Source organism: Trachinotus anak, unplaced genomic scaffold (genome assembly GCF_046630095.1).
Source record: "Trachinotus anak isolate AG129_WGS33_773 ecotype Australia unplaced genomic scaffold, CSIRO_AGI_Tana_v1 ptg000012l, whole genome shotgun sequence".
Lineage (NCBI taxonomy): Eukaryota > Metazoa > Chordata > Actinopteri > Carangiformes > Carangidae > Trachinotus > Trachinotus anak.
In genome coordinates this window covers 23,656,418-23,682,712 of record NW_027273863.1, presented here as the reverse complement: position 1 = coordinate 23,682,712, position 26,295 = coordinate 23,656,418, and the positions used below count along the sequence as shown (strand labels likewise).

The window sequence follows — 26,295 nt, the reverse complement described above, 5'->3', positions numbered from 1 at the left end:
CTGAGACAGATGGAATGAATTCCCTCTTATTTCACTCTGACCATAAGATGTAATGCAAATCTGCCCAGTAGTTATAACGCACTAATGTCAAAGGGTGGCGATATAGCACTACTGATGAAGTACCTTTTGTCCAGCTGCAGTATTTAGCTAGTATGCTCGCTGGCCACTGCAGAAACGGTTGATTTGACCACAGCTACAACCGTTGCAGCTGCAAATAGTCCACATTTCCACTAGCTATGGCTGTAAACAACGCTGAAAATAACACTGTGCTATGTAGCCAACTCGCTGACACTTGCTAATAGACCCATGCATTCAAATCAAATGTATGGCACCGTAAAAAAAGAAAAAGAATAAATAAATAAACAGGAAGACATGCTTTTAAATGCTATTTAATCAAACACCCACTCAGTGATTAATAAAAGGTAACTGTTTGAAACACAGCGTATAAATAATGTGTAACAGTAATGTGTGACAGTGTATATTTGACAGTGCCAACGTCCCCCATGCAAATGCTAAAGCTTCATTAGCTAGCATTAGTGGTGGTGGGTCAGCTAGTGCGACCCCAGAGGGCTAATGCTAATGCTATTACTAGCTAATGAGGCTTTAGCATTAGCACAGAAACTGCTTGCTGCCTGCTTCATGGAACCACAGCATCGCCACATACATACAGATGGTTGGACAACCCACTGACTGAAGCTAAGCTAGCAGCATAAGTTAGCACAGCTTTAGCATTAGCATTAGCATGGGGGCAGGGGTCTGCAGCAGAGATGAAGGTAACATAACCACCTGCCCTCTGATTGGTCTCTGCACTGTGATTGGACTAACCCTGACCCACTCAGATTCAGATGTAAAAATAAAGTCAAAATTCTACTGTGTGGGAATTTTAAGCACCAAGTTTTACAGTGTTCTGCTCTGTATCTGTTCACTTGTCTTTGTGTCACCTCACCATTATTGTCATTTGTTCAGTTTTTTATCCGTCTTTTTTTTTAACAAATACAAATCTCTTCTACACGTGCACAATGTCTTTGCATGCACAAACTTGAATTTCTCATGCACATTTATTTTACAGGTTTACAAAGGTTGATTTGCAACTACATTTGGAATCATTCGTGAACATCACTTTACAAGTTCAAAATCCTTTTGACCCTTATTTGGTGTGGTACTGGCCTGAGGTGGGTTCTGGCATCCCTAAGATAAGAAATACTTTATTTATCCCTGAAGGGAAATTATCTGTGAAAACAAAAGATTTAAAAAGTTTATCTTTAAGTGAAATGATGAATTTAAAATGAATATAACAAAAAAGATTGATCAATCATCCATTTAAAAACTAATTCAATATTGTAAGTACAAAACTATGAATACAGACTAATATAAAGTTACTAGTCAGAGAACAGCCAGCAAACGTGACATTTAACAGTAGCTACAGCTAAAAACTATTTGAGTCTGTTTTGAACGTTTGTAGCTAAAATAACATAAATATGTTCAGGCCACATTTCTCAGCATAAAACAGACTATGTTAAACCTTACATTTATTGGTTGTAGTTTAAGTGGTGTTTACTGGAGCCAATAAAAATGAGAGCCTGTTTCAGCATATGCCTAATTCTAGCTGGCACCGTTTCGTGGCAAATACAACCACATTACAAAAGTTAGTTTAGTAGTGTCCAGCTCCACAATTCAGCTGCTGTGGTCTTAACCAGCTCCAAAATCCAACACGTCCTACTTTCTACTACCAGGGGCAGCAGCCACTGAACTTGCTTATTGAAGTACTCATGCATAAATAAATAAAATAAATAAATATCAGCACTGTGCAAACGAATACTCCACATGAACTAAGCAATACACATGAACTAAGCATAAAGTGTGATTGGTCTGACACAGTTTGTAAACAGAAGACAGCAGTGTGGTCAAAGGGTAGCCACAATTTGACAAACATCCGGAAGAAGTGTCAAGTAGGCAGAAAGATAGGCATCACGATTTCCTGTCAGGACTTTCACAATAAAACCAGAGCAGAAACAGGAAGCAGATCGTGATCCTGATCGTGGACCGGGACTCTAGCATGGATGTAAATTTGTGCAGGTGCAAACAGGACGTAAGGCAAAGAGTCAAAATAAGTTACCTCGCAAACCCCATAATCTACAGTAGCAGTCATGCGCCCTAACAGGTTTCACCCAGATTTTTTATTGGATATAAAGTTTAAAATTATATTTTAATAAGCAGGTAGGTGTTCCTAACAGCTGAGTCAGAGAGTGAAGTCCGGACGGGTTAGCTCTTTAATGTTTCACAGGAATCAAACGTATGATTTTTACATATTATAGTACAAAAACTGTATTCAAAATGAGGAACGATTGCGTGTCTGTTGCCGATTGTTCCAGCTTCCGACCAATGGCTGTCCTCGGCGATGTCCCGCCTCTCCCAATCACCATACAGCATTTGTTCCATGTGTTCCAAGTGCCGGGCACAAGACAGCCAATCAGATGGCTCTATTTGCTCCAGTTTCGAGAATCAAACTTTTGACATCCAATAGGAGAGCCGGATTTGTTACAATTTGCCATCGGCGACGCCCACGGTCAAGGCCAAGGTTCTTCATTTCAGTGGCGACAGCAGAGAAGACGTAAGTAGAGTTTTCATCCATTTTAATCATAAGTTTGTGAAAATATGGAAGAAACTCGTGTTTGTGACTGAAATATTACTCAAATGTTGTTAGCCACAGTGTTTTTACGGTACTTTGTGAAAAGCTGAGTGATCTTTTTTACGACAGAACGCCTTACACCGGCTTTTCGTAGTTCTCAAAATGCCAGTTTTTAATATTGTTTGATGGAATTCATTATATACAGTAGTTGTGGTTGGTGTATGTTAGCCAGCTCACATTGAGAACCATATACCGTATATAAAAAGGTTCCAACCTCATTTTAGGCTAAAGACATGTTGCTAACGCACTGCTGTGAGTTGGTGTGTATGTGTGTTATAATGCTATTGCTATATGCTGCTTTTACAGTCAGATTTCATGTTTAGGCAGGAAATATAGGCTCTTGTCATTCATATATGTGTGCTTCAACAGTCCAGTAGCACTGCAGTCAGCTGCTGACATATATTAGAGTTGGCACCTTATCAGTGATCACGGTGATCAAGCAGCTGACATTTATTATAGACATAAAACATGGAGACATGGTGCAGAGAACTGAGCTCTAACACCTCCATCTCATTTCCTCCTCTGCTCCCTTACAGATTTGCTTCAGAAAGTGAAAATGTAAGTTTTCTTGGACTAGTAGTATGAACATAATGTGAAGTACATGCCATTTATTCATAGCCATGACCCTCTCTTATTCCCCTTTTCTGCACTTACTGTAGTACTAGTGTAGTAAGTGGAGTTTACTCTGCTTATTTACGATGACGACATCATCATGAATACACAAGAGAAATGTTTGTGTGTATCATTTTCACAAGAGTGGGGGCAGCTAGTGGTCCGGCTCAACATCTGGCACACGATGCGACGCTTCGCAGCAGGTGTCACCACCGAGAGCCACGAGCTATACCCCACCTTCATGAGGACCCGGAGATGCTCGCCGTCTCGCTGAGGCTAAGCGGTCCGAGCTGGAGGGGAAGCACGGGATGGTTAGCCTGACTGACGCCGAGGTGATCCAGAGGAGTGGAGGCTCCACTGTTGGAGGAGGAAGTGTGGAGCAGAGGAGACGGCCCTCCTCATCCAGGACCTCCTCAACACCTTTGGCGGCGCAGCAGGACGTGACAACCTGGACATCCCGTTGCTGGAGAGCGTCCAGCAACGGGATGGGAGCGTCCAGCAACAGGGGGGGCACACCTGCACACTAACTCATTCGTTCTTGGGCACTGACTTGGAGTGGTTTTGTGTTTGTGGTGGTGTGTGGAGGGATTTCACTTGTAGTGAGCCAATAGCTGTTTGGGTGTAACATCAGGTGCTGATTGAATGCAGGTGTGTCTGAGTGTGCCTCCCCCTGTCTACTTCACCACATGCAGCAAACACCACCAATGAGGAGGCACTGGAGGAGAAAGAGGGTGGAGGAGGACAGGAGGGTGCTGGGGAGAGCCAGTCTGCTAGTTTTGGTCTTGAACCTGGACAGTCATGCCAAATCTGTGGCCTTGCCCGGACACTGTGAGCTGCCAAATGGCCCACTCTGGTGCTGGCCTGGCTTCCTCACTCCACCTTTGTGCCCCAGCTTCTTACTGGGAAACAGGGACAGCCACACAACACTCCAGCATGTAAGTTACCTTATCCTCTTGTGTCTGTCTCTTATCATGAAAGGTCAACACAAGACCGTTCAGCTGCAGAAATGCAGAAGTGGAAATCTGCATAAAGTGAGGTAGAAATGCCAGGTCTGTTTAACTTTAGGGTACAGAAAATGACCTTGATTTCCTCTTCACTAATATAAAACAGCTGCGTTCAATCAGACTGATGTGTGTGACATGTTTTAGGTTTGTTGTTTTTCAATATTTCACAGGAGCAGAGGTGGAAGCAGCAGCAATGGCCCAGCTGAGGGCTCCTCCTAAACCCAACTCACGTACAGCTGGCTGTTTATCTTATTTAAATGTTTCTTGTGCTATGTTTTGTAATGACCCCAGTGACGGTGACAAGGTGAAACACAGTCTAATAAAGTTCTTCTGTTTACTGCAAGTGTTGCTGGAGTTTTGACCTCTTTGTAATGGGGGGGGGGTTGTTGATGCTGTTGGCAGCTGAAGCAGCAGAGGTGGTGGCTGACTGCTGCTCCCTGTCCCTCCTCACCATGGATAGCTTCAGCCTTCAGACCGAACTCCGTTTAACAAGCGCAGATTTCTAGACAGATGAGTAGGATAAAGTTATCACTAACAAACACTACAAGTTGGCACAATTATTTCACAACTTGCGGCTTTGGTGTACATAACGGTGCAGTAAATGAGTTACAATTACGTTTTTAAAATACTTTTGGGAGATTGTAAATGTATGAATGGAAAGGAGCGGTCCAATTTGAGGCACCAAATATTAACCGAATTAACTTCAAAGCTTAGCTACAGAAGGACTGAAAATCAAAGTACAACATAACTAATAACTCTTACCCCTACAGTAAATGTTGTGTTTTTGGGGTTTGGGACATTTTATGAAAAGGACAGCGATAACGTTACGTTATTACAGCGAGGGTACCATTGGCACTACAGCTAAAATGGCCTGTGAAACTTGGCTTTTCCAACGAGGAAAAAATACAATAACTGCATTTATTTTACATTCAATTATGTGAATGTGTATTTTGTTAGAAAATGACATAACTCTGAGCTTACCGCCTCTCCACTTGACGAGAATTAGATGACGTCGAAATCTTGAAAGTCAGCAAGGAGACTAAGGGGGGCAAGATGGCGGCCAAGGAAGACGCTAGGTTTCGTGGCTGAGTCGGGCCTTTCAATTTTCATCCCTCATGAACATTTTTATAAGCGACATGAAAATCGCATCTTCCTTATTTACTTCGTTGCATCTCCCTGCCTGTCTACACGAAGGAGAGTGATAAATATATAATTTCCCTCCGGAAGTCAAGCGAGTTTAATGCTAAAGCTAACCAGCTCCAATTCTGCTAAATTGTCTACTCAAAGTAGTGCGCTGCAAGTCTAAACTTTTTTTTTCTGGCTTTTTATGCTTTTATGAATAGGTACAGTGAGAAAGAAACAGGAAAGTTTACCAGAGATTACCATTACACTGTTCCAATCTCTATTATACTTAACTTGGGGGGTGGATGTTGCCTACCCCATTTACAGCAATTCATAGTGTCTTTATCAGTTAGTTCTCTCAATGCCAGGGGGTTTAAGAGAATATATTAAGTGTAAAGCTTTATCTTTGTTTGCAAAACAACAGAAACCAGGAGTCACATTCAGTAACAAATGATACCTCTGTTGGGAAAGCGCAGTGGGGTAATGATATATGGTTCTCAAGGTTCAGAGAGATCTGCAGGGGTTACTATTCTAAAAAACAACTTTAATGGTATTTTGCACAAAGAAAATGACCCCAGAGGCCGATATCTGTTATAACTTTGACCAATTCAATTCAGAAACTCACTAAAAATGGAATAATTACTGATGATCATGCAGAGATAGCTCATTACTGCTCCTCCTTTTATAGGAATTTGTATGACTCAGACTCAGACAGTATAATGAGGTAGCGGCCAACAATTTTATAAAATATCTTACTGAAACAAAATCAATCCAGACTGATCAAAAAGAACTGTGTGATAGCCCGATGACTTCAAAAGAAGTCTCGTCTGACATCCATCGCTTAAAACTCAATAAATCTCCAGGCGTGGATGGACTGACTGCTGAGTTTTATATTACCTTTGCAGATCAACTAGCCCCTTTTCTACATGGTTTATTTACAGAAGCCATTGAAAATCAAACTCTTCCTCCTTCTTTATCTAAAGCACCTAAAAAAGATCCTTTTTACCTTGATAATTGGGGACCTATCTGCCTTCTTAATAATGATTACAAAATTCTGGCCCAAATTTTCACTAAACAGATAAAAGCTGTTTTTAGACGACATTATTGATGACACCCAAGCTGGCTTTATGAATAACAGACATATATCCAACAACATCAGGCTGGTCTTAGACCTTACTGACTATGCTGATCTCTGCAACGACGATAGTTTTATCCTATTTGTAGATTTCTGCAAAGCATTTGACACAATCGAACACAAATGTATATTTCTAGCTTTAGAAATTTGCCATTGGCCCCTAATTTTTCACAGCTATTAAAACAATGTATAAAAATGCCAACTGTTCTATTTAAATACACACAGGCACCTCTCCTAGATTTAACATAAACCGTGGAGTCAGACAGGTCTGTCCAATCTCACCATACTGGTTCCTAATTTGTGCTCAGATACTCTGCGACTACCTTAAACTTGTTCCTTTGAAAGACCTCACAGTAGCCAAGAATGAGATCTTAATCAGCCAACTCGCTGAAGATACTACTTTATTTTTAAAAGATGCTTCCCAAGTTCACATTTTCTGATGCCTCTGGGCTCTGTTTGAACATCAATAAATGTGAGCTGCTTGCCCTCACAAAAAAAAAAAAAAAAAAACTACACTATATTAGAAAGTCAGTCTTAATGACCTCATATGATCATGGCGGCCTGAACTTCCCTGACTTTACCACCCTTAACAGCACTGTCAAAATCAATTGGATTAAACAATTTATTAAAAATCCGACATCAATTTGTGATGTTATTCCTAACTAACTTTTTTCAAAACTTTGAGGCCATAAATTAATTTTATTATGCAACTACGATTTCAATAAAATCCCCCTGAAATTATCAAACTTTCACAAACAAATGCTCCTTTCTTGGTCCTTAATTTACTAGCACATTTTTCCCTTCACAGATATTATATCTGGAACAATAGGAAGGAAGTGATGTCCTCACTGATGACCTGCGTCAATGAGAGGACTGAGTGCATTTTCATTTTGACCCCTAAAGAGCGCAGTGACATGTAAATGTAAATGCAGTGGCCTGAGGGCTGTTTGTTCATTATGTTTAAATACTGTCGCTGCAGAGCAGGTTCAGTCTTTGAAAATCATCATTTTAATATGTTCGTAGATGAGTACACACATGAGTCTGCGAAAATGAAAATGCAAAATGGAGTACTGCATTTTCTTTTTAAATGATACTTAAATACAGCGTTCTGTGGGAAGTGGGGTCACATGACTGCTGGGCTGAGGAGCACAGGTGGAGAACTGGGCAGCTCACACAGGTGTCTTGAGTTTTCTTTGTTCTGTGTCCTGAGCTCATTCTCCGTTTGTCCTTCAGCTGAGCTGCTCTCACCTTTGTTCCTGAGTGTGTCGACTGAGTAGTTTATTTCTTTATATTTCCTCAAGTCATGTGTATTTTGTTGTTCAGTGGTACATTTAATCTTCTTGGTTTGTTCTCCCACTATTATATATTTAAAGTGATAATGTATGTACTGATTTTGATTTAGAATTGTTTGTTGATTTATTCAGGATAAAGTGATAGAATCTGACCTGTATGTTTGCTTTCTTTCATTTGTAGACATGTGACCACTCACACCCGACTGACTGCAAGCAAAAGATTAAAAACCTTCAACTGGAACCTGCTTGTCCTGCTTTGCTCACATTCATTCAGTCCAGTGTTTTATCCTAGAACACATACATGTGTCAGAAATCTCAATCTTATCATGGATTTTTTTTCAGTTTCAAGTTTATATGATAATTATATTGAATTCTTCTATAGGCTTTTGTAATGACCTTAATGTTTATAATTTAGTTACTTTTCTGCACCAGATGCTTTGAGGACAGACCACTATAATCATGGATTGGACTCTACAATCATAATCCGGATTGTGCATTTAAAGGAGAACCAACCCTCTGACAGAACTCACTGTTCTTATTCCTGAGCCTCAGAACAGTTTGGTCAATATTTGTGAATATGCAGCTCTTAACTGAAGTTAGAAACCAAAGAGAGAACATTAATGTTCAATGTCAACCCGGTTTGCTCTTTAACAGTGAACGGGGCTCTGATGCTGTGAGGCCATAAAATGTTTATATCATTTCTTGGCCCAAAATGAGATTCAAATTTCAAATTTTGTGCCCAATTTAAAGCCAAATGAGACGTGTTAGGAGGAACACAACACAGCTACTTTAGATTATAGGGTTAGCAAGGTAACTTATTTCCCCCCAGCGGCTCAAATTAATTTCAGCTGTAGATGCTGAGAACAAACCTTTGACTTTTTTTAGTCGATCGTTCCAGAGTCTGTTTTTCTGCTGTATTTGTTCATTTGCTCTCAATGTGAGTGATTTAATTAAAGACTGATGCATTTCCTGCATTCCACATTTTCATTTCTCACTGACGGATTTTAATCAGTGTTTTGATGGAAGACACAGCTGCTAACATTTCAGAGTCAGTGCCGTTGTGTTGTCTCTGGAGGATTCTCTGATTTCCAGCTTTAGGACAGAGTGATGTGTTTTCAGACACAGACTTCACTGTTCCTGGGGCCCAGGAATCACTTGTGACATTTAAGCCTTTTATTGGCTGTCTCTGATTGGTTGTTAAGGAACTTATTTGATGATATAATGATGAATTAATGAGGAACTACTCAGTAACAACTGTGCTTGATTTATCACTTTACTGACCAAGACTCTACAAGGTGTAAAATACCACTTTATCTACAGCTTTGCCCTGCAATGGAAAGTCATTTTATTTAATACAGTACCATTGTATGTTTTCATAGGGATGAAGGAATCCAACTCGGGCCAATACCACACCTTGTCGTCCTCCACAACCAACAAAAATGGTAAGTCATATTCATGACTCCACCCCATACCGATATAGGCTCAAATTAGGGTCCAAATGATTTTGAACTTGTGAAGTGATGTTCACAAATAATCCCAACGTTTGTAGTTGTAAATCAACCTTTGTAAACCTGTGAAATGAATCTGTATGAGAAAGTCAAGTCTGTGCATGGGAAATTTATTTTTCCTTTTGACAAAGACATTTGTATTTGTTACCAAAAAAAAGACTTTGTGACTCAAAACTATGAACAAATGATCAGTGTTGAGGTTAAACAAAAACACTAAATAAATAAATGGTTTTGTCAACAGCTGTGCGGATACAGAGCAGGAAACTGTGAAACTCTGCTGTGTGTGACCCGCTGAGTTTTACAGTTTTCAGCTTTTTATCTGTACACAGACATTTACAAAAGCATTTCTTTTATGTGTTAAACCCTCACCACTGACCATTTGTGTAGTTTTATTCAGAGAGTCTGTCTTTGTAGCAAATACAAATGTCTTTGTCAAAGGGTAAATTTCTTTTTCACATACACAAACTTCTATTTCTCCTGCGGATTTATTTTACAGGTTTACAAAGTTTGATTTACAACTACAAACGTTGGGATTATTTGTAAACATTACTTCCCAAATTCAAAATCATTTGTACCCTAATTTAAGCCTATAGTAAGTCGGGGGGAGTAAGTCGGGGGGAGTAAAGCCTCGCGCCCATGCTATGCTAATGCTATGCTAATGCTGCTAGCTAACCCCTTTTGTGTCCTTTTCTCACAGGTGGCAGGTGACAGCCAGCACCTCAGGTGATGTGGTTCCATGAAGCCAGAGAAGCAGCTACAGCAGCAGCCAAGGTCTCATCTCGCTGCACTGTACTTCACTCGACCACAGTCACACAGCTTTTACAACAAGTCAAATGTTGAACAGTCAACAACAGTGTCCACACACTCTCTGAGCTTTGACTCCACTGAAGTGTGAATGACTCTACAGCAGCAGGCAGTGTGTGGTGGTGCTAAATGACAGGAGGTACATCAGTGTCTCAGCCTTTGACATTTTGACCCCAGAAGAGCACAGTGACATGTGATGTCATGTGTTTTTACTTCATAATGTCTCCTGTGGGCAGTGGGGTCACATGACTGCTGACCTGAACAGCACAGGTGTCTCTGACGGGGCAGCTCACACAGGTGTCTTCAGTTTCCTTTGTTCTGTGTCCTGAGCTCATTCTCTGTTTGTCCTTCAGCTGAGCTGCTTCCCTCCATCATCTCACCTTTGTTCCTGCCTGTGTCGAGTGAGTATCTCATTTCATTATATTTCATCATCTCATTTATTTTGCTGTTAAGAAGTACGTGTAATCTCCCTGGTTTGTTCTCACATGATTATATATCTAAAGTAAGAATGAATTGATGCATTGATCTAGAATTGATTTATTCAAGATAATAGGATTGACTGCAAGCAAAACATTAAATACTTTCAAATGAAACCTGTTGGCTGCTTCTCCTGCTTTGCTCATATTCATTAAGTCAGGTCCAGTGTAATTCTAGAAAAAATTACATCTTCAAGTTTACGTGATCATTTTAATAAAGTCCCGTGTTTCTACCATGACTTTAGCATTTTCTGTATAGTTTTAGTTATTTTTCTGCAGCAGATGCTTTGAAGATGAAACACTATATTATAATCATGGGTTGTGTATTTAAAAGAACACAACTCTTTAAGAATCCACATTTTTCATTCCTGTGCTGCAGAAACCAAAGATTAAAAATGTGATGTGAACCCAGTTTGCTCTGAAACAATGAGTGGGACGCTGTGAGGACATAAAATGTTTGTGTAATCTCTTACACCAAGATCAGTGTTTCAGACCTTAAACTTTATGTCCAATGTAAAACCTGGATGAGACCTGTTCGGGCCACACGACACAGCTGCTGTAGATTATGGCTCAGAGTAATTTGTTATATAACTTCAGTGGCCTGACTTAAGAACGCCAGCATTCAACTATTTGAGGATGACTTTAGCATCAGGTCTTTACTGCCAGAGTGTTTTTTTGCTGTAATAGTTCACTTGTGCTCAGTAGCTCCTAATGTAGGGGGGTGGGGCTCAATTAAAAAGAATAAAGCAATTTCTGCATTCCACATTTTCATTTGTCTCTTATGCCATTTAATCGATATGTTAGTGAAATACACACCTGCTGATTCTTCACAAAGCTTGTGTCTTGATTTGTCTGTGGATATTTGTCCATTTGAGGGTCTGTGTGATTTACAGCTTCAGGACAGATACTACAGACTTAACTGTCCTTGGGCACAGGAAAAACATGACATTTAAGACTTTTATTAAAATGCTTTCAGATGAATAAACTATGATCATATGTGTTGTCTGTGTCACTGACTTCAGCTTCGTGCACAGTTGGACTTTTACTTGCAGTTGAGCTTCAGTTACTGCTTTAGTTTGTGGACTGTTCCTGCAGTTTATGGCCTGTGAGCGCTCCTTCACTCTCAGCTGCAGCTCATGGAGTCTGAGTCACTTCAGTGTTTTCTTCCTGGACGCCATGTTTGCTGCTTCCCTCTCTCCTGTGTGTTCATGGCTCAGCAGCGGCTCTCTGGGCCTCGGCCTCGGCTCTGCCACAGTCACATGACAAACTGCACCAGAAAAGTCACCTGGGGAGCAAACACGCAGAAACACGCGAGACGATGAGGGAAGGCAGGTGAGCAGGAGGAGACGAAGAAGAAGAAGCAGAGCAGAGCTGCTCTGTTTATACTCTGCCCTCTGGCGGGAACTGGGCAGAGCTCGCGCCTCCCCAGCTTTAAATCCGGGTCACAAACAACATGGCGGCAGTGAGCCTCCCGGGCTCTGAGCGCAGTCCGCGGGCAGTGAGGGAAACACCGGCAGCGCCTCGTCTCCATCCCGCCGGGCTCCGACATTGACTCTCCTCCTCCTCCTCTTACATCCTGTCTGCTCAGATGTCAACTACCTGGTTCACAGGTGAGTCCGCCAGGTGTTCAGTTTACGGTGTCAGAGATCCTGTCTGATGGAGGAGGACTCACTATGAGGCGACAACAGGGGCTTTAAATCTTGAAACGAAACAATGGCATTGAAAACTACAATCTTAAAATCTTTAATGTTGATATTTTTGTGTTGTTCTGTGTCGAGCCTGTTTTTTTCCTTCGTCTTATTTTGATTTATTTACTTTTTTAAAACGCTGTCAGCATTTTTCAGTTTAACTTCCTGTCGCCGTGTTGGCGGGAGCGGTGTGTAGGATTAATTACTTCCGGTTGGACAGGTGCGTACTAAAGCAATGGCCTCCACACATTCACCTGGAGCTCCCAAACCGCAGGTAACTGTTGTTGACGCCCTGTCGCTGTTATTTGACGTAGGCCCTCGCTGAGGTGAAGTTGGCTTTTAACGGACGTGACGTTGTTTTAACAAAGGTTTGCTGGATCCAGCGCTGACGTCAGCTGACACACCTGGTTAAACCTGGTGATCTCCTGCTGCTCTGTCTGGTTTGGGGTTGGAGCCGATTCTGCAGCTCCTGTGACGGCACCGAGCTCTGCTGTGCTGGGGTTTGATGCTGAGTTTCTTTTTCGTCAGCACCTTGATGAGACCTTGTGCAGCAGCAGCAACTCTGGCCTCAAACTCTTATTCATCAAAAGACTTCACGGTGCGGGAGACTGAGCGGCATCACCGTCAGCTGGATGACTTGTGTTGGCCAACGTTACCGCCTGTTCCAGCGGACCTCTGTGAAAACAACATCATGTCTGTTAAGAGTTAACTTCTCCCTCACTTTTCCTCTCACATTGAAAGACAAAAACTTACCTTGAACCTTGGTTCGGGAGCTCCGGGTGAACCAGGTCGGCCTCCTGTCAGGCTTCTGATGTAAATTCCCCCAAACACCAAAAAGGTGACAAAGTTCAATCTCAAAACCAGTGACACAGAAACATGATGTAAAACATAAACTGTCCCCACAGACATGAAGAAAAAAAACTAACATCGTAATGATGAAAATATTAGAATTACAAGTTTTTCACGCCATTGTTTCCTTTTTCAGTTCAGATTTTGTTTTCAATTTCAAAGGTTTAAGTCACTGTTTTATTCCTATAACTCACTTGCATGGTAAAGGAAATGAATGAACTAGAAATGAAGCACTGATCCTTATTGTTCTGTTTGGGGAGAGGGTTACTCAGAAACACTGAATACATTGAAATGATTTTTTGTTTTTTTGCTGAATCCCTGACAAGTGATATTTTTATTGAATGATATCAGTGGTGAGGTAAAACAACTACACCGTGACAGAAGAAGTGCTGTTGTGCACCGATAGAGCAGAAACCTGTATTAAACTCAGGGCTCAAAGTTCCCACAGAGAGTGACGGTGAAGTTACAAGTGCAAGTTTGGCCCCGTTTTTCAACCTGAATCTGATTGGACAGCGACAGTCCAATCAGAAACCACAGTCCAGATCCTGAGAGGTGTGGTCGATTTTCAAGCCCACGCTGTCGTCCATCTTGAAAAGCTACACCACCTTTCATGATCTGCCGTGGACATGAGAACCACCTGCCCTCTGATTGGCCCCTGCTTTGTGACTGGGCTGTCACTGTCCAATCAGATTCAGGAGTAAAAATATTGTCAAAATGCTTCATGTAGCTTCTGCGTCACCCTGAGAGAACTGTGAGCTTTATACAGTTTTCTTCTGTCTGTTCACAGACAATAACAAAAGCTCTTCTTCTGTCACAGTGTCTGTGTTTTACCTCCCCACTGACATCATCAGGGATTCTCAGTTCAGTTTATTCAGTGTTACACATTTGTGCAGAGTAACCCTCTTCCCAAACTAAAGAAGAAGGATCAGTGTTTGGTGTTGTGAACATGTGTATGTTGGCTCAGCAGTAAATGTTTTTAAAAACAGACTGACTATTGTCAGCTGTAGCTGCTATTCAACGTCACCTTTGCCAGCTGTTCTCAAACTACTAGATTTATATTAGTCAGTTTTCATACTTGTGTACTTACAGTATTAAATGAGTTTAAATGGATGATTGATGAATCTTTTTATGCTTTATTTCATAGACAGAGTTTCCTGACTTAAAGGCCTCAGACTGCTCTAAAACACATTTTAAAGTCATCCTTTGACTTAAAGGGAGACTTTTAAAAATCTTTCCAGGATTCCTGTTAACAGTATCTGTAGTTGAAGCTGTGTGCAGCCACCTCCTCTGAAACCAGTGGGAGCTTCCTGCATAACTCACACCTGACTATGTTGATAATGGAAAGTGAAATGTGTATGATCTTGTTAAATGGTGTCTCATGGTATTTTAGGGTCTCCTCTTTGCTCTCTCATCAACAGAGTATAATTCGATGTAACGGTGTCTAAGTACCATTTGTTTTGGATCTAACACAGGATTATATGTGGTTTCTGATGACAGCATAATTTAGCTGTGGTTTATGGTGTCTACTTAGAGTATAACTATGTTTGTTTACTTTCTAATAAAGAGCACATTATTTCTAGTTTTGTGTAGCTTGATACAAAGTGCAGCTTGTTACGTCTTATTAGTGCACAATAAAATAAAGTGCAAATGAGATTTGTAACAAGAAAAACAAGAGTTTGTGACTAAAACTGAACAAGCGTTATCAGTGGGGAGGAAACTCAAAGACGGTGCATTTTTCAGCATCTGTGAACAGATACAAAGCAGGAAATTGTGTCAGACTTGGTGCTCAGAGTTCCCACACAGTGATGTTACAAGTACACATTTTGACCCTGTTTTAACCCCTGAATCTGATTGGACAGTGACAATCCAATCACAAAGCAGAGTCCAGATTCTGAAAGGTGTGGTAGATTTTCAAGATGGACAAAAGCGCAAACTTAAAAAATCTACTCCACCTTTCAGGTTCAGCTGCAGAGATGAAGACAACAGAACCACCTGCCCTCTGAATTCTGCTTTGTGGTTGGACTTTCATTGCATAATCATTTTCAGGTGTGAAAATGGGGTCAAAGTTGTACTTGTAACTTCAGTATCACACGCTGTGTGGAAACTTTGTGTGCAAAGATTTATGCAGTTTTCAGCTTTGTAACTGTTGTCAGATTCTGACAAACACAGTGTCTTTGTGTTACCTCACCACTGGCATCATTTGTTCAGTTTTCTTCAAAGTCTTGTTTTTCTCATTACAAATACAGATCTCATTCACTCTTTATATTATTGTACTGTAATAAGACATAACAAGCTGCACTTTATGTCAAATTAGACAAAACTAGAATTAATATCCTCTTTATTAGACAGTAAACAAACATAGTTATACCCTAATTAGACACCGCTGGCTACAGTTAAATTATACTGTCATTAGAAACCACATATAATCCTGTGTTAGATCCAAAACAAAAGGTACTTAGACACCGTTACATCGAATTATACTCTGTTGATGAGAGAGCAAAGAGGAGACCCTAAAATACCATGAGACACCATTTAACAAGATCATACACATTTCACTTTCCATTATCAACATAGTCAGGTGTGAGTTATGCAGGAAGCTCCCACTGGTTTCAGAGGAGGTGGCCGCACACAGCTTCAACTACAGATACTGTTAACAGGAATCCTGGAAAGATTTTTAAAAGTCTCCCTTTAAGTGAAAATATACTTCAAAAACATTTCACGGTGAAATGAAGAGCTGCTTGAAATGTCCCTGTGCGTCCTCTAATGGAAAGTAATTTGATGTGTTTTCACAGTGATGCCAGAACCCACCTCAAGCCTGTACCACACCTTAAGGTCCCCACAACCAGCAAGAAATGGTAAGTCAATAGCGTTACTCCACCCCACATCAATATGGGCTCAAATTAGTGTCCAAATGATTTTGAGCTTGTGAAGTGATGTTCACAGATAATTTCAATGTTTGTAGTTGTAAATCAACCCTTGTGAACCTGTAAAATAAATTAGCACGAGAAATTCAAGTTTGTACATGGAAAAAAAAAAGTGCTGTTGTCAAAGAGATTTGTATTTGTTAAAAAAGAGACAATGAATCAAAACTAACAACACATGGTCAGTGTTGAGGTTAAACAAAGACCTTGTAAGAGAAGAAATGGTTTTGTCAAAACCTGTTCACTGATACACAGCAGGAAACTGTAAAACTCTGCGCTCAAATGTTCCCACACAGTGTGTGACAGTGAAGTTACAAGGATCACAATTTGTAGTGATCACCATCAGTCTGAGTGCTGAGTTTTACACAATTTTCTGCTCTGTATCTGTTCACAGACATCCACTTTCTTCTTTGACTGTTTTAACCTTTCAACTGATCATTGGTTCAGATTTGATTCACATAGTGTCTTAATTAACAAATACAAATCTCTTAACGACAAGCAAGTTTTTTTTCCACGTTCATACTAGACTTTCTCAAGCAGATTTATTTAACATGTTTACAAAGGTTGATTTAAAACTACAAACTTTGAAATGATTTGTGAACATGACTTTACAAGCTCAAAATCATTTGTACCCTAATTTGAGCCTATATGGTGTCGGGGGAGTAAGTCGGGGGAGTAAGTCGGGGGAGTAAGTCGGGGGAGTAAGTCGGGGGAGTAAGTCGGGGGAGTAAGTCGGGGGAGTAAGTCGGGGGAGTAAGTCGGGGGAGTAAGTCGGGGGAGTAAGTCGGGGGAGTAAGTCGGGGGAGTAAGTCGGGGGAGTAAGTCGGGGGAGTAAGTCGGGGGAGTAAGTCGGGGGAGTAAGTCGGGGGAGTAAGTCGGGGGAGTAAGTCGGGGGAGTAAGTCGGGGGAGTAAGTCGGGGGAGTAAGTCGGGGGAGTAAGTCGGGGGAGTAAGTCGGGGGAGTAAGTCGGGGGAGTAAGTCGGGGGAGTAAGTCGGGGGAGTAAGTCGGGGGAGTAAGTCGGGGGAGTAAGTCGGGGGAGTAAGTCGGGGGAGTAAGTCGGGGGAGTAAGTCGGGGGAGTAGCCTCGCGCGAGGCTGAACGAGCCCGATGGCTGGGCGCAGGGCCGCCTGGGGGTCGGGCTGTCCAGCCTCGCGCGAGGCTGAACGAGCCCGATGGCTGGGCGCAGGGCCGCCTGGGGGTCGGGCTGTCCAGCCTCGCGCGAGGCTGAACGAGCCCGATGGCTGGGCGCAGGGCCGCCTGGGGGTCGGGCTGTCCAGCCTCGCGCGAGGCTGAACGAGCCCGATGGCTGGGCGCAGGGCCGCCTGGGGGTCGGGCTGTCCAGCCTCGCGCGAGGCTGAACGAGCCCGATGGCTGGGCGCAGGGCCGCCTGGGGGTCGGGCTGTCCAGCCTCGCGCGAGGCTGAACGAGCCCGATGGCTGGGCGCAGGGCCGCCTGGGGGTCGGGCTGTCCAGCCTCGCGCGAGGCTGAACGAGCCCGATGGCTGGGCGCAGGGCCGCCTGGGGGTCGGGCTGTCCAGCCTCGCGCGAGGCTGAACGAGCCCGATGGCTGGGCGCAGGGCCGCCTGGGGGTCGGGCTGTCCAGCCTCGCGCGAGGCTGAACGAGCCCGATGGCTGGGCGCAGGGCCGCCTGGGGGTCGGGCTGTCCAGCCTCGCGCGAGGCTGAACGAGCCCGATGGCTGGGCGCAGGGCCGCCTGGGGGTCGGGCTGTCCAGCCTCGCGCGAGGCTGAACGAGCCCGATGGCTGGGCGCAGGGCCGCCTGGGGGTCGGGCTGTCCAGCCTCGCGCGAGGCTGAACGAGCCCGATGGCTGGGCGCAGGGCCGCCTGGGGGTCGGGCTGTCCAGCCTCGCGCGAGGCTGAACGAGCCCGATGGCTGGGCGCAGGGCCGCCTGGGGGTCGGGCTGTCCAGCCTCGCGCGAGGCTGAACGAGCCCGATGGCTGGGCGCAGGGCCGCCTGGGGGTCGGGCTGTCCAGCCTCGCGCGAGGCTGAACGAGCCCGATGGCTGGGCGCAGGGCCGCCTGGGGGTCGGGCTGTCCAGCCTCGCGCGAGGCTGAACGAGCCCGATGGCTGGGCGCAGGGCCGCCTGGGGGTCGGGCTGTCCAGCCTCGCGCGAGGCTGAACGAGCCCGATGGCTGGGCGCAGGGCCGCCTGGGGGTCGGGCTGTCCAGCCTCGCGCGAGGCTGAACGAGCCCGATGGCTGGGCGCAGGGCCGCCTGGGGGTCGGGCTGTCCAGCCTCGCGCGAGGCTGAACGAGCCCGATGGCTGGGCGCAGGGCCGCCTGGGGGTCGGGCTGTCCAGCCTCGCGCGAGGCTGAACGAGCCCGATGGCTGGGCGCAGGGCCGCCTGGGGGTCGGGCTGTCCAGCCTCGCCCCCCCCCCCCCCCCAAAACGAGGTTTTGAATGCACTGTATTGTTACAAAAAATCTGAATACTTCCCCGACTACTGCTGAAGGTCATCACCTTCTGGGAGCCCCTGAAGCCCTTCACAGAAATCGTTCACAAGCTGTCGTTGTCCTGGTCGCCGCCCTCCTGATCTTTGAAAATAAAATCTGCATAGCAGGTCATCAGACAGCATGCAGATGCTCTTGTTTATGTCAGCATGTAGTGTGTTGTACAGTATGTTGTGTTTTAACTTGAAGTTGACATTTATAATCTGATGATGAATGGTTTACCAACATTCAGTGCATTATCACTGAATAGAAACACAGCCATGTCATTGCCAACACATCTTATTTAAACAGAGTACACTGATCAAAGGACTCAAGCATTAATTACAGCTTCTAAACCCTTTATGAATGGTGCCTTTTTAGGAAGAGGCAGTTAATATGTCTTAAACTTTGATGCACATGTTTGTGTTTTTTTGCATGATGTAAATTTTGATGCCTTCATCAGGATGCAGGGAGAAAATAATGGATCAGAGGGAGGTTCTTCAATGAGACAGCGCAAAGTCTAAAGACTGTAAAGGCCGCAATCCAGCAGATTCAAGCTTCTTTAAAACTTTTTGATTTATTTGCACCAAACAAAATGCAATATCCACCACTTTATAATCCTACTCCTTCGATTTGTTCAGTTTCCTTTTTTTTCTCTGCTTCACCAGAAGAAATGATTTTTACTTTTAATCGACAGTACGGTCACGATGGGTGAGAGAACAAATTGTTTACCTACTCCTTTTTTACTCCTTTTAATTCCTTTTCACAGTTGTTCCTGCATTTTTGTTTGTGAGCAGTGCCTTACACTATACACTACTTTTTGGAGTTTGTCCTTATAGTAATGTGTATCTAACACTGTCTACATACTGTGAATTACCTTAATAATCAATACCATCATATTTCTCATGACCCCTCAGACCCTTTGGAGGGGCCCAATCCCTAGTTTGGGAAACACTGGATTAAATTTATCACAGTTTAAGGATTTCAGGACCTAAAAGCAGACGCACACAAAGGCAGGAAGGTGTTTTGAAGGTAGTTTAATAAGTGAAAACATCCTGAAAAGAAAACCTAAAAAAAATTAAATAAATAAGCAAAAACAGGCTGGTAAAAAAACACAAGTTCAAACAGGAAGCCAAACGCTCATAAAATCCAGACTCTGGTGAACCAAACTCAACAAAACCAAATTCCAGCTACAAAAACCAGAGGCTCCAGGTTTCTTCAGGGAACAGGACAGATACACATAAGGGGAGAAATTTCAAAATAAAAGGGAAATAATACAATCCAGGCAGGTAAATTACCCAGAGGGGCAGATCACGACAACACTATCTACCTGTTTCTAAGGTACTTGAACCAGCTCCCCCTGAAACACTGGTGCATCAGTATTAACAATCCAGTTAAAATAAAAAAAGATAAAATATCCTTTAACTGCAGAGTGACATTTACAGCTCACACTGTCAGTACATTTTGTTGATTATATTTCTAAGGTTTTTTTGAATGAAAGACTTTACTTGGAATATTTTTAGTTTTTTGTCTAATCTTTGTATGTATCATAATGTATATGTTTTCAGTAGATACTGGTCATCTTACTCTTTGAAGTAAGCCCTTACTATGGAAGTATATAAAAGCAGGAAATGGAAATACTCAAGTGAAGTACCTCAAATTTGTACCTAAGTATAGTACATGAGTAAATATACTTTCTGTAACTGAAAAAGACAGATACTATAACCTCCATCATAGAAGAAGAAAATATATTTAAGAAATGGGGGGAAACAAAAGGCAGGAAGAAACTGTCCAGCGTGGTCACTGTTGAAATGTTTCCCTCCCTCCTACACACAAACACACACTGTAAAGAGGAATCCTCCTGATCCTGCTCCCTTTTCACTGTGTGAACATCAGGGTGAGAAAAATAACCTTATTATCAGATTCATAACAATAATCCAACCAACATTTAACTGCTGGATCATTTTACCTGTGTATTTTTATTTTGTAGGACCTAAATTTGCCCACTGTCTCTCTAACTGACCACTCAGCATCAGCCACTGTGTTTTTCAACATATCTTCTCCTATGTTTAAGGTTTATTTCCCTGGGTTTTCTTACATGTTTCAATGTTTAGCATAAGTTCATTTTATAAAAGTGAAGTTGATGGCGTTATCCTCAGCAGGTTTCAGAGTGCAGCAGTTTGTGTTTTGCAAATTGAAACTGATATTTTATTTTGGTCTTGTGAAAAAAACACTTTCTGCAACTTTGAAGTCATCGACACACAGTGAAGTGTCCATGTTGAATGAGGCTTTGACCCTGTGATTGTAAAATACTGTAAAAACCTGGACAGATGTGGTCGATGAAGTGGACAAACTCCTGTCTGCCTAAAAATCAGTCAACTTCAACCAAAAGCTTGTTGAACTTATCACAGCAAAAGTTTAGTGATTCAGAAACAAATGATTCGCTCTTAGTATTTCCTCTAATTTAAAATTAAACTACACCCCTTTTTCTCTCCATCCACTAATCTTCCCGCTTCTTTTTATCATTTGAAATCAAAGATGTCAGTTTCCTGTTGGTTTGAATCGTCCAGTCAAGTTAATCTAAACCTCTCTCCTCTCTTCTGCACAGGAGCCAACCACTGACCTGTAGACCTCCACCTACACCTCCGTCACTTCTTTGTTCCCTCCCCCTCACAGATCTATAAGTATGAGGATGGGTGTATACAACATGTTGTGAACTGCAGGAGATGATGAGTCTCACTCACTGCAGCAGGAGAACGAGAGCAGAGATCTGGAGTAAAATGCTGATAATGCTAACTTATGCCTCTAGTTAACCCCTTTTGTTTCCTCTTTTTAGTGGCTCTTTGCCGACAACAGCTGGAGCCTCAGTCAGTGGGTTGTCCAACCATACATATGCACATACGTATCTCAGTCACCTCCTGACTCGCTCCACCTGGCGATGGTGTGGTTCCATGAAGCCGGTCATTTCCGTGAGAGGGAAGAGCAGTGGGATCAGGACTCGACCGTGTTCCACCTGGAGAGAGCAGCCCTGTGTGATACCTCTCAGGTGTCCAGCCGGGGTCAAGCTCGCTGTCTTCCGAGGTGTCCAGGTCCATGGAGGGTCAAAGGTCAACATTACAGTGATGTCACAAAATGCGATTTTGGCCTTGTGAATGCAATATGTCATTCATTACCTGTAATTTGACTTTTCTCGCTCAGTGTCTGTTCACCCTTTGCCTGGTAGGAGTCTGGACTCACAGAGGACTGTTGTGGAGAGATGCATGCTCTGTAAGATGCAGCCATCTTGGACAATACCAACCACCTTCTCCACAACATCCTTGCAAGCCAGAAAAGCAGCTACAGCAGCAGCCAGTTTCTCATCGCGCTGCACTGTACTTCAACTCACTTCAAGGTTCTGATCACAGTGAAAGGAGAAACTGTTCTCTGTAAACCACAAGAGGGCACCACTGATTCAAATATGAGGCCTTTTCAGACAGGAGGAGAATCATACTTAGGTATTAGTTATTCAGATTTCACAGTGAGTGTGTTCGGCTTATGAAAGCTGTGCTGCAGGGTTCACAGACAACTCTCCCCAACATCTCCTCAACAATAACACTGTAACAATAACACTACCTTTGGATTTCAGATGGACTGTATGAACTTTCTGCTCAGTGATAAGCCAATGACTGTTTTATTTGTATTTTATGTTTTGCTTTTATATGCATGATATGGTGGATTTTATTAAGTGTCTATGGTGAGTGAGTCACTGGACTTTCTACCTTTCTTTGTTGTAAATGACAGATAACACACCCTGTCTCTCACAAACAGCTCCTCTTTGTGGAGCGGACAACAGACTGAACAACACTTCCCTCTTTTCTCCTCTTTTTCTGTAAGTATGAGGATGGGTGTAAACAACATGTTGTGAACTGCAGGAGATGACGAGTCTCACTCACTGCAGCAGGTGAACGAGAGCAGAGATCTGTTTTCCTCCAGAGCACAGAGACTGTTTCTGTTCAGAGAAAGTGAAACTGTGTGACAGAGACTCTCAGGAGGTGAAATGGCGCAGCAAGGAAATCAGCTGGACCGAGAAAGATTCTGTTGTTCCATCTGTCTGGATCTACTGAAGGATCCAGTGGCTCTTCACTGTGGACACAGCTACTGCATGAACTGTATTAAAAGCTTCTGGGATGAACAGGATGAGAAGAAAATCCACAGCTGCCCTCAGTGTAGGCAGACCTTCATACCGAGGCCTGTCCTGGTGAAAAACACCATGTTAGCAGATTTAGTGGAGGAGCTGAAGAAGACTGGACTCCAAGCTGCTCCTGCTGATCACTGCTATGCTGCACCTGAAGATGTGGCCTGTGATGTCTGCACTGGGAGAAAACTGAAAGCTGTCAAATCCTGTTTGGTTTGTTTGGCTTCTTACTGTGAGAAACACCTTCAGCCTCATTATGAAGCAGCTCCATTAAAGAAACACAAGCTGGTGGAGCCCTCCAAGAAGCTCCAGGAGAACATCTGCTCTCGTCATGATGAGGTGATGAAGATGTTCTGCCGCACTGATCAGCAGTGTATCTGTTATCTCTGCTCTGTGGATGAACATAAAGGCCACGACACAGTCTCAGCTGCAGCAGAAAGGACTGAGAGGCAGAGAGAGCTCCAGCTGAGTCGACAAAACATCCAGCAGAGAATCCAGGACAGAGAGAAAGATGTGAAGCTGCTGCAACAGGAGGTGGAGGCTATCAATGGCTCTGCTGATAAAGCAGTGGAGCACAGTGAGAAGATTTTCACTCAGCTGATCCGTCTCATGGAGAAAAGAAGCTCTGATGTGAAGCAGCAGATCAGATCCCAGCAGGAAACTGAAGTGAGTCGAGTCAAAGAGCTTCAGGAGAAGCTGGAGCAGGAGATCACTCAGCTGAAGAGGAAAGACGCTGAGCTGAAGCAGCTCTCACACACAGAGGATCACACCCAGTTTCTACGCAACTACCCCTCACTGTTACCACTCAGTCAATCTACAGACTCATCCAGCATCAATATCCATCCTCTGAGGTACTTTGAGGATGTGACAGCAGCTGTGTCAGAGCTCAGAGATAAACTACAGGACATTCTGAGAGAGACATGGACAAACATCTCACTGACAGTGACTCAAGTGGATGTTTTACTGCCACAACCAGAGCCCAAGACCAGAGCTGGATTCTTAAAATATTCACAGGAAATCACACTGGATCCAAACACAGTAAACACATGGCTGTTATTATCTGAGGGAAACAGAAAAGTAACACTAGGTCAACCACAGTCTTATTCTAGTCATCCAGACAGATTCACATCATATTATCAGGTCCTGAGTAGAGAGAGTCTGACTGGACGTTGTTACTGGGAGGTGGAGTGGAGAGGAAGAGGAGTTTCTGTAGCAGTCGCATACAAGAATATCAGCAGAGCAGGGAGCTCAGATGAATGTGTATTTGGATACAATGACAAATCTTGGGCGTTACATTGTTCCCAAAACAGTTATGAATTTTGGTTCAACAAAATCAACACTCCAGTCTCAGGTCCTCAGTCCTCCAGAGTAGGAGTGTACCTGGATCACAGAGCAGGTATTCTGTCCTTCTACAGTGTCTCTGTAACCATGACTCTCCTCCACAGAGTCCAGACCACATTCACTCAGCCTCTCTATGTTGGACTTTGGCTTTATGGATTTGATGGACACACAGCTGAGTTGTGTAAAGTCAAATAGACAAAGGTCATTTAAGGAGCAGTTGGTTCAAATCTGTATTTCAGTGCATCACTTTATTTTGTCTCCATGTTTGTTGCTAAAAGCTCATTGCTGTTGTGTTTCTGCACTGCACACAGATCACCTGTCAATCAAACATTATGGGTGGTACTTTGACCTCTTCTCATTTCTGGTTGTGTTGATGTTTGAGTTTGTTCAGGTGGAGCTGGAGCCATGGAGGATATCACTGCTCATCATCATGTTTGTTTGACCTAAACTCACATTTGTCCACATGAAAACACAAACTTGTCTGTGCTCTAAATGTTTGTTGGATATTTGTGTTGATGTATTTGTGTGTTGTTGTTTCTCTTCCACTGCATGGGCCTTAACAGAGAAATCAGCAGACCTTCCTTTATCACTGATGTTTTATTCTCACTGTGTAAAGACACAAATCTATAATTACATTTACATTGATGTGTTTGTCAGAACAAATGTTATTGTTGTTTAAATCAACTAATAAATAAGGTCTATGAGGTTTTATCAAAATGTCTTTATCATGATAATAATCAATGAGGAGGCGATTGATTCTTTTCTTTTCCGTCTCTGAGATTCAGATGAAACAAACTGATTGTGTGGATGAAGTCAATCTGTTCATGAAATCACTGAACAAGAGTCATTGAACAGACTTTACTGATTCAATGTGGGAACAAACTGAAGCTTCACATCATCAATAAAGTTGATTTTCCTCAATAATCAATCAAATGTTTTCTTGTGTCTTCATTCCAGGATCTGATTCAAAGCTGATGGAGAAAATGTGAAACTAATATGAGACAAAGCAGCAAAAACTACAGTGTTACAGTGTTGATGTTCAGGGCAGAGGAACATTTGTCAGTCTCTGTCCTTTCAGCTTCCTTCACTAAAACACATTTGTCACAGAGAAATGAGCAGAGTTTTCTTTCACTTGTTGCTTCAAAACCTGGAAAAATGTTGAGAGTTACTTTACTTAGTTTCACACTAAGTTTTAGTGTGAAGAAGTTGAGTGGAGTCCTGACGCACATAAGACAAGAGAGGTTGTGTTGTTGTGGACTTGAGGTCATTTTATTTGTTGTGATGTTGATTCACATGAAGATGAAACTTCACAATGAGGCTGTCATGTTCAGTGAAAGTCATCAAGACACAATAACTGATGTTTGCTGGAGATTTATGTTGTTTCTGACAAGTTTTCACAGCCGTCACTCGACCACAGTCACACAGCTTTTACAACAAGTCAAATGTTGAACAGTCAACAACAGATGGAAACTGTGCAGCCTGCATCAGCTCCAGTCTCGTCACCATAACATGAATATATTTCTTTAGCTTTGATTTCAACTGTTTCAGTGTCGCTCAATCAGAAGTGAAGAAGTCACGTTCCCTCCTGAAGACTGATGTGAATAATATTTGTAGACTGGAAACTCTTGTCTTCCATCTTTCCCATGTGACCTGAATGCAGCATCAGTGTTACAGGGTGTGACTCCTCTTCCTGCAGTGAACATCACAGCAGGTGAACAACTGAAATCTGAAAACTGATGCACAACACAAGAGGGCGCCTTCATCCTGCTGAGCAGGGATGTAGTGGAGGTTAAAGCTCCTCAGCTCAGTTTGTCCACATGTTTCAGACCATGTTCTTAATCTGATCAGAAACTTTAGTATTTATTGGTATATAGAGCTTCAGATATGAGCCAGACTGGTGTAACTGTGTGAAGCGGACTTTGTAAAGGGGTTGGACTCCAGGGGAACCATCTTTTAATGAATGGCTTGTGAAGCAGCAGATCAGATCCCAGCTGGAAAGTGAACAGCTTCACACACAGAGGATGACTCCCAGTTTCTGTGCGGTTCCCCCTCTCTGCCACATCTCAGTGAAGCTACAGTGTTACCCCGCACCAAAGTCCAACCTGATCATCAAGGACGTGTCAGCAGCTGTGTCAGAGCCTTCAGTCCTTCTCACACTTTAACTTCAGTCAGGTAAAGTGTGAGACTTGGATTTTAAATTCACTGTTGTACAAAGAAAACAGCAAAGTTGATC

At 43.0% G+C, this 26,295-nt stretch overlaps 1 protein-coding gene and 3 long non-coding RNA genes across 5 annotated transcripts; all 4 read left to right on the top strand.

The window, feature by feature from the left end:
• Positions 1-2,475: 2,475 nt before the first annotated feature.
• On the top strand, positions 2,476-3,581 carry LOC139629009 (uncharacterized). The gene is made up of 3 exons (XR_011692893.1): positions 2,476-2,611; positions 3,226-3,247; positions 3,445-3,581. It is a non-coding gene; the product is annotated as an uncharacterized lncRNA (long non-coding RNA).
• Positions 3,582-3,819: 238 nt separating this feature from the next.
• On the top strand, positions 3,820-4,648 carry LOC139629446 (uncharacterized). The gene is made up of 2 exons (XR_011692975.1): positions 3,820-4,236; positions 4,476-4,648. It is a non-coding gene; the product is annotated as an uncharacterized lncRNA (long non-coding RNA).
• A 7,422-nt stretch (positions 4,649-12,070) lies between these two features.
• On the top strand, positions 12,071-21,227 carry LOC139629329 (uncharacterized). The gene is made up of 3 exons (XR_011692944.1): positions 12,071-12,252; positions 15,972-16,034; positions 21,156-21,227. It is a non-coding gene; the product is annotated as an uncharacterized lncRNA (long non-coding RNA).
• Positions 21,228-21,239: 12 nt separating this feature from the next.
• Positions 21,240-25,481, top strand: LOC139629328 (tripartite motif-containing protein 16-like). Of its 2 annotated transcripts, none has more exons than XM_071491880.1 (2): positions 21,240-21,654; positions 21,771-25,481. In XM_071491880.1, the coding sequence occupies exon 2, from the start codon at positions 22,584-22,586 to the stop codon at positions 24,255-24,257; it is 1,674 nt and encodes a 557-aa protein (XP_071347981.1). In that variant the 5' UTR covers positions 21,240-21,654; positions 21,771-22,583; the 3' UTR covers positions 24,258-25,481. The 2 variants fall into 2 exon arrangements, with proteins under 2 accessions (XP_071347981.1, XP_071347980.1); XM_071491879.1 differs by having other exon boundaries at positions 21,746-25,481.
• Positions 25,482-26,295: the final 814 nt, after the last annotated feature.

Coding starts and splice junctions, on each gene's coding strand:
- LOC139629328 (XM_071491880.1), top strand. CDS start 22,584: ATGGCGCAGCAAGGAAATCAGCTGGACCGAGAAAGATTCTGTTGTTCC.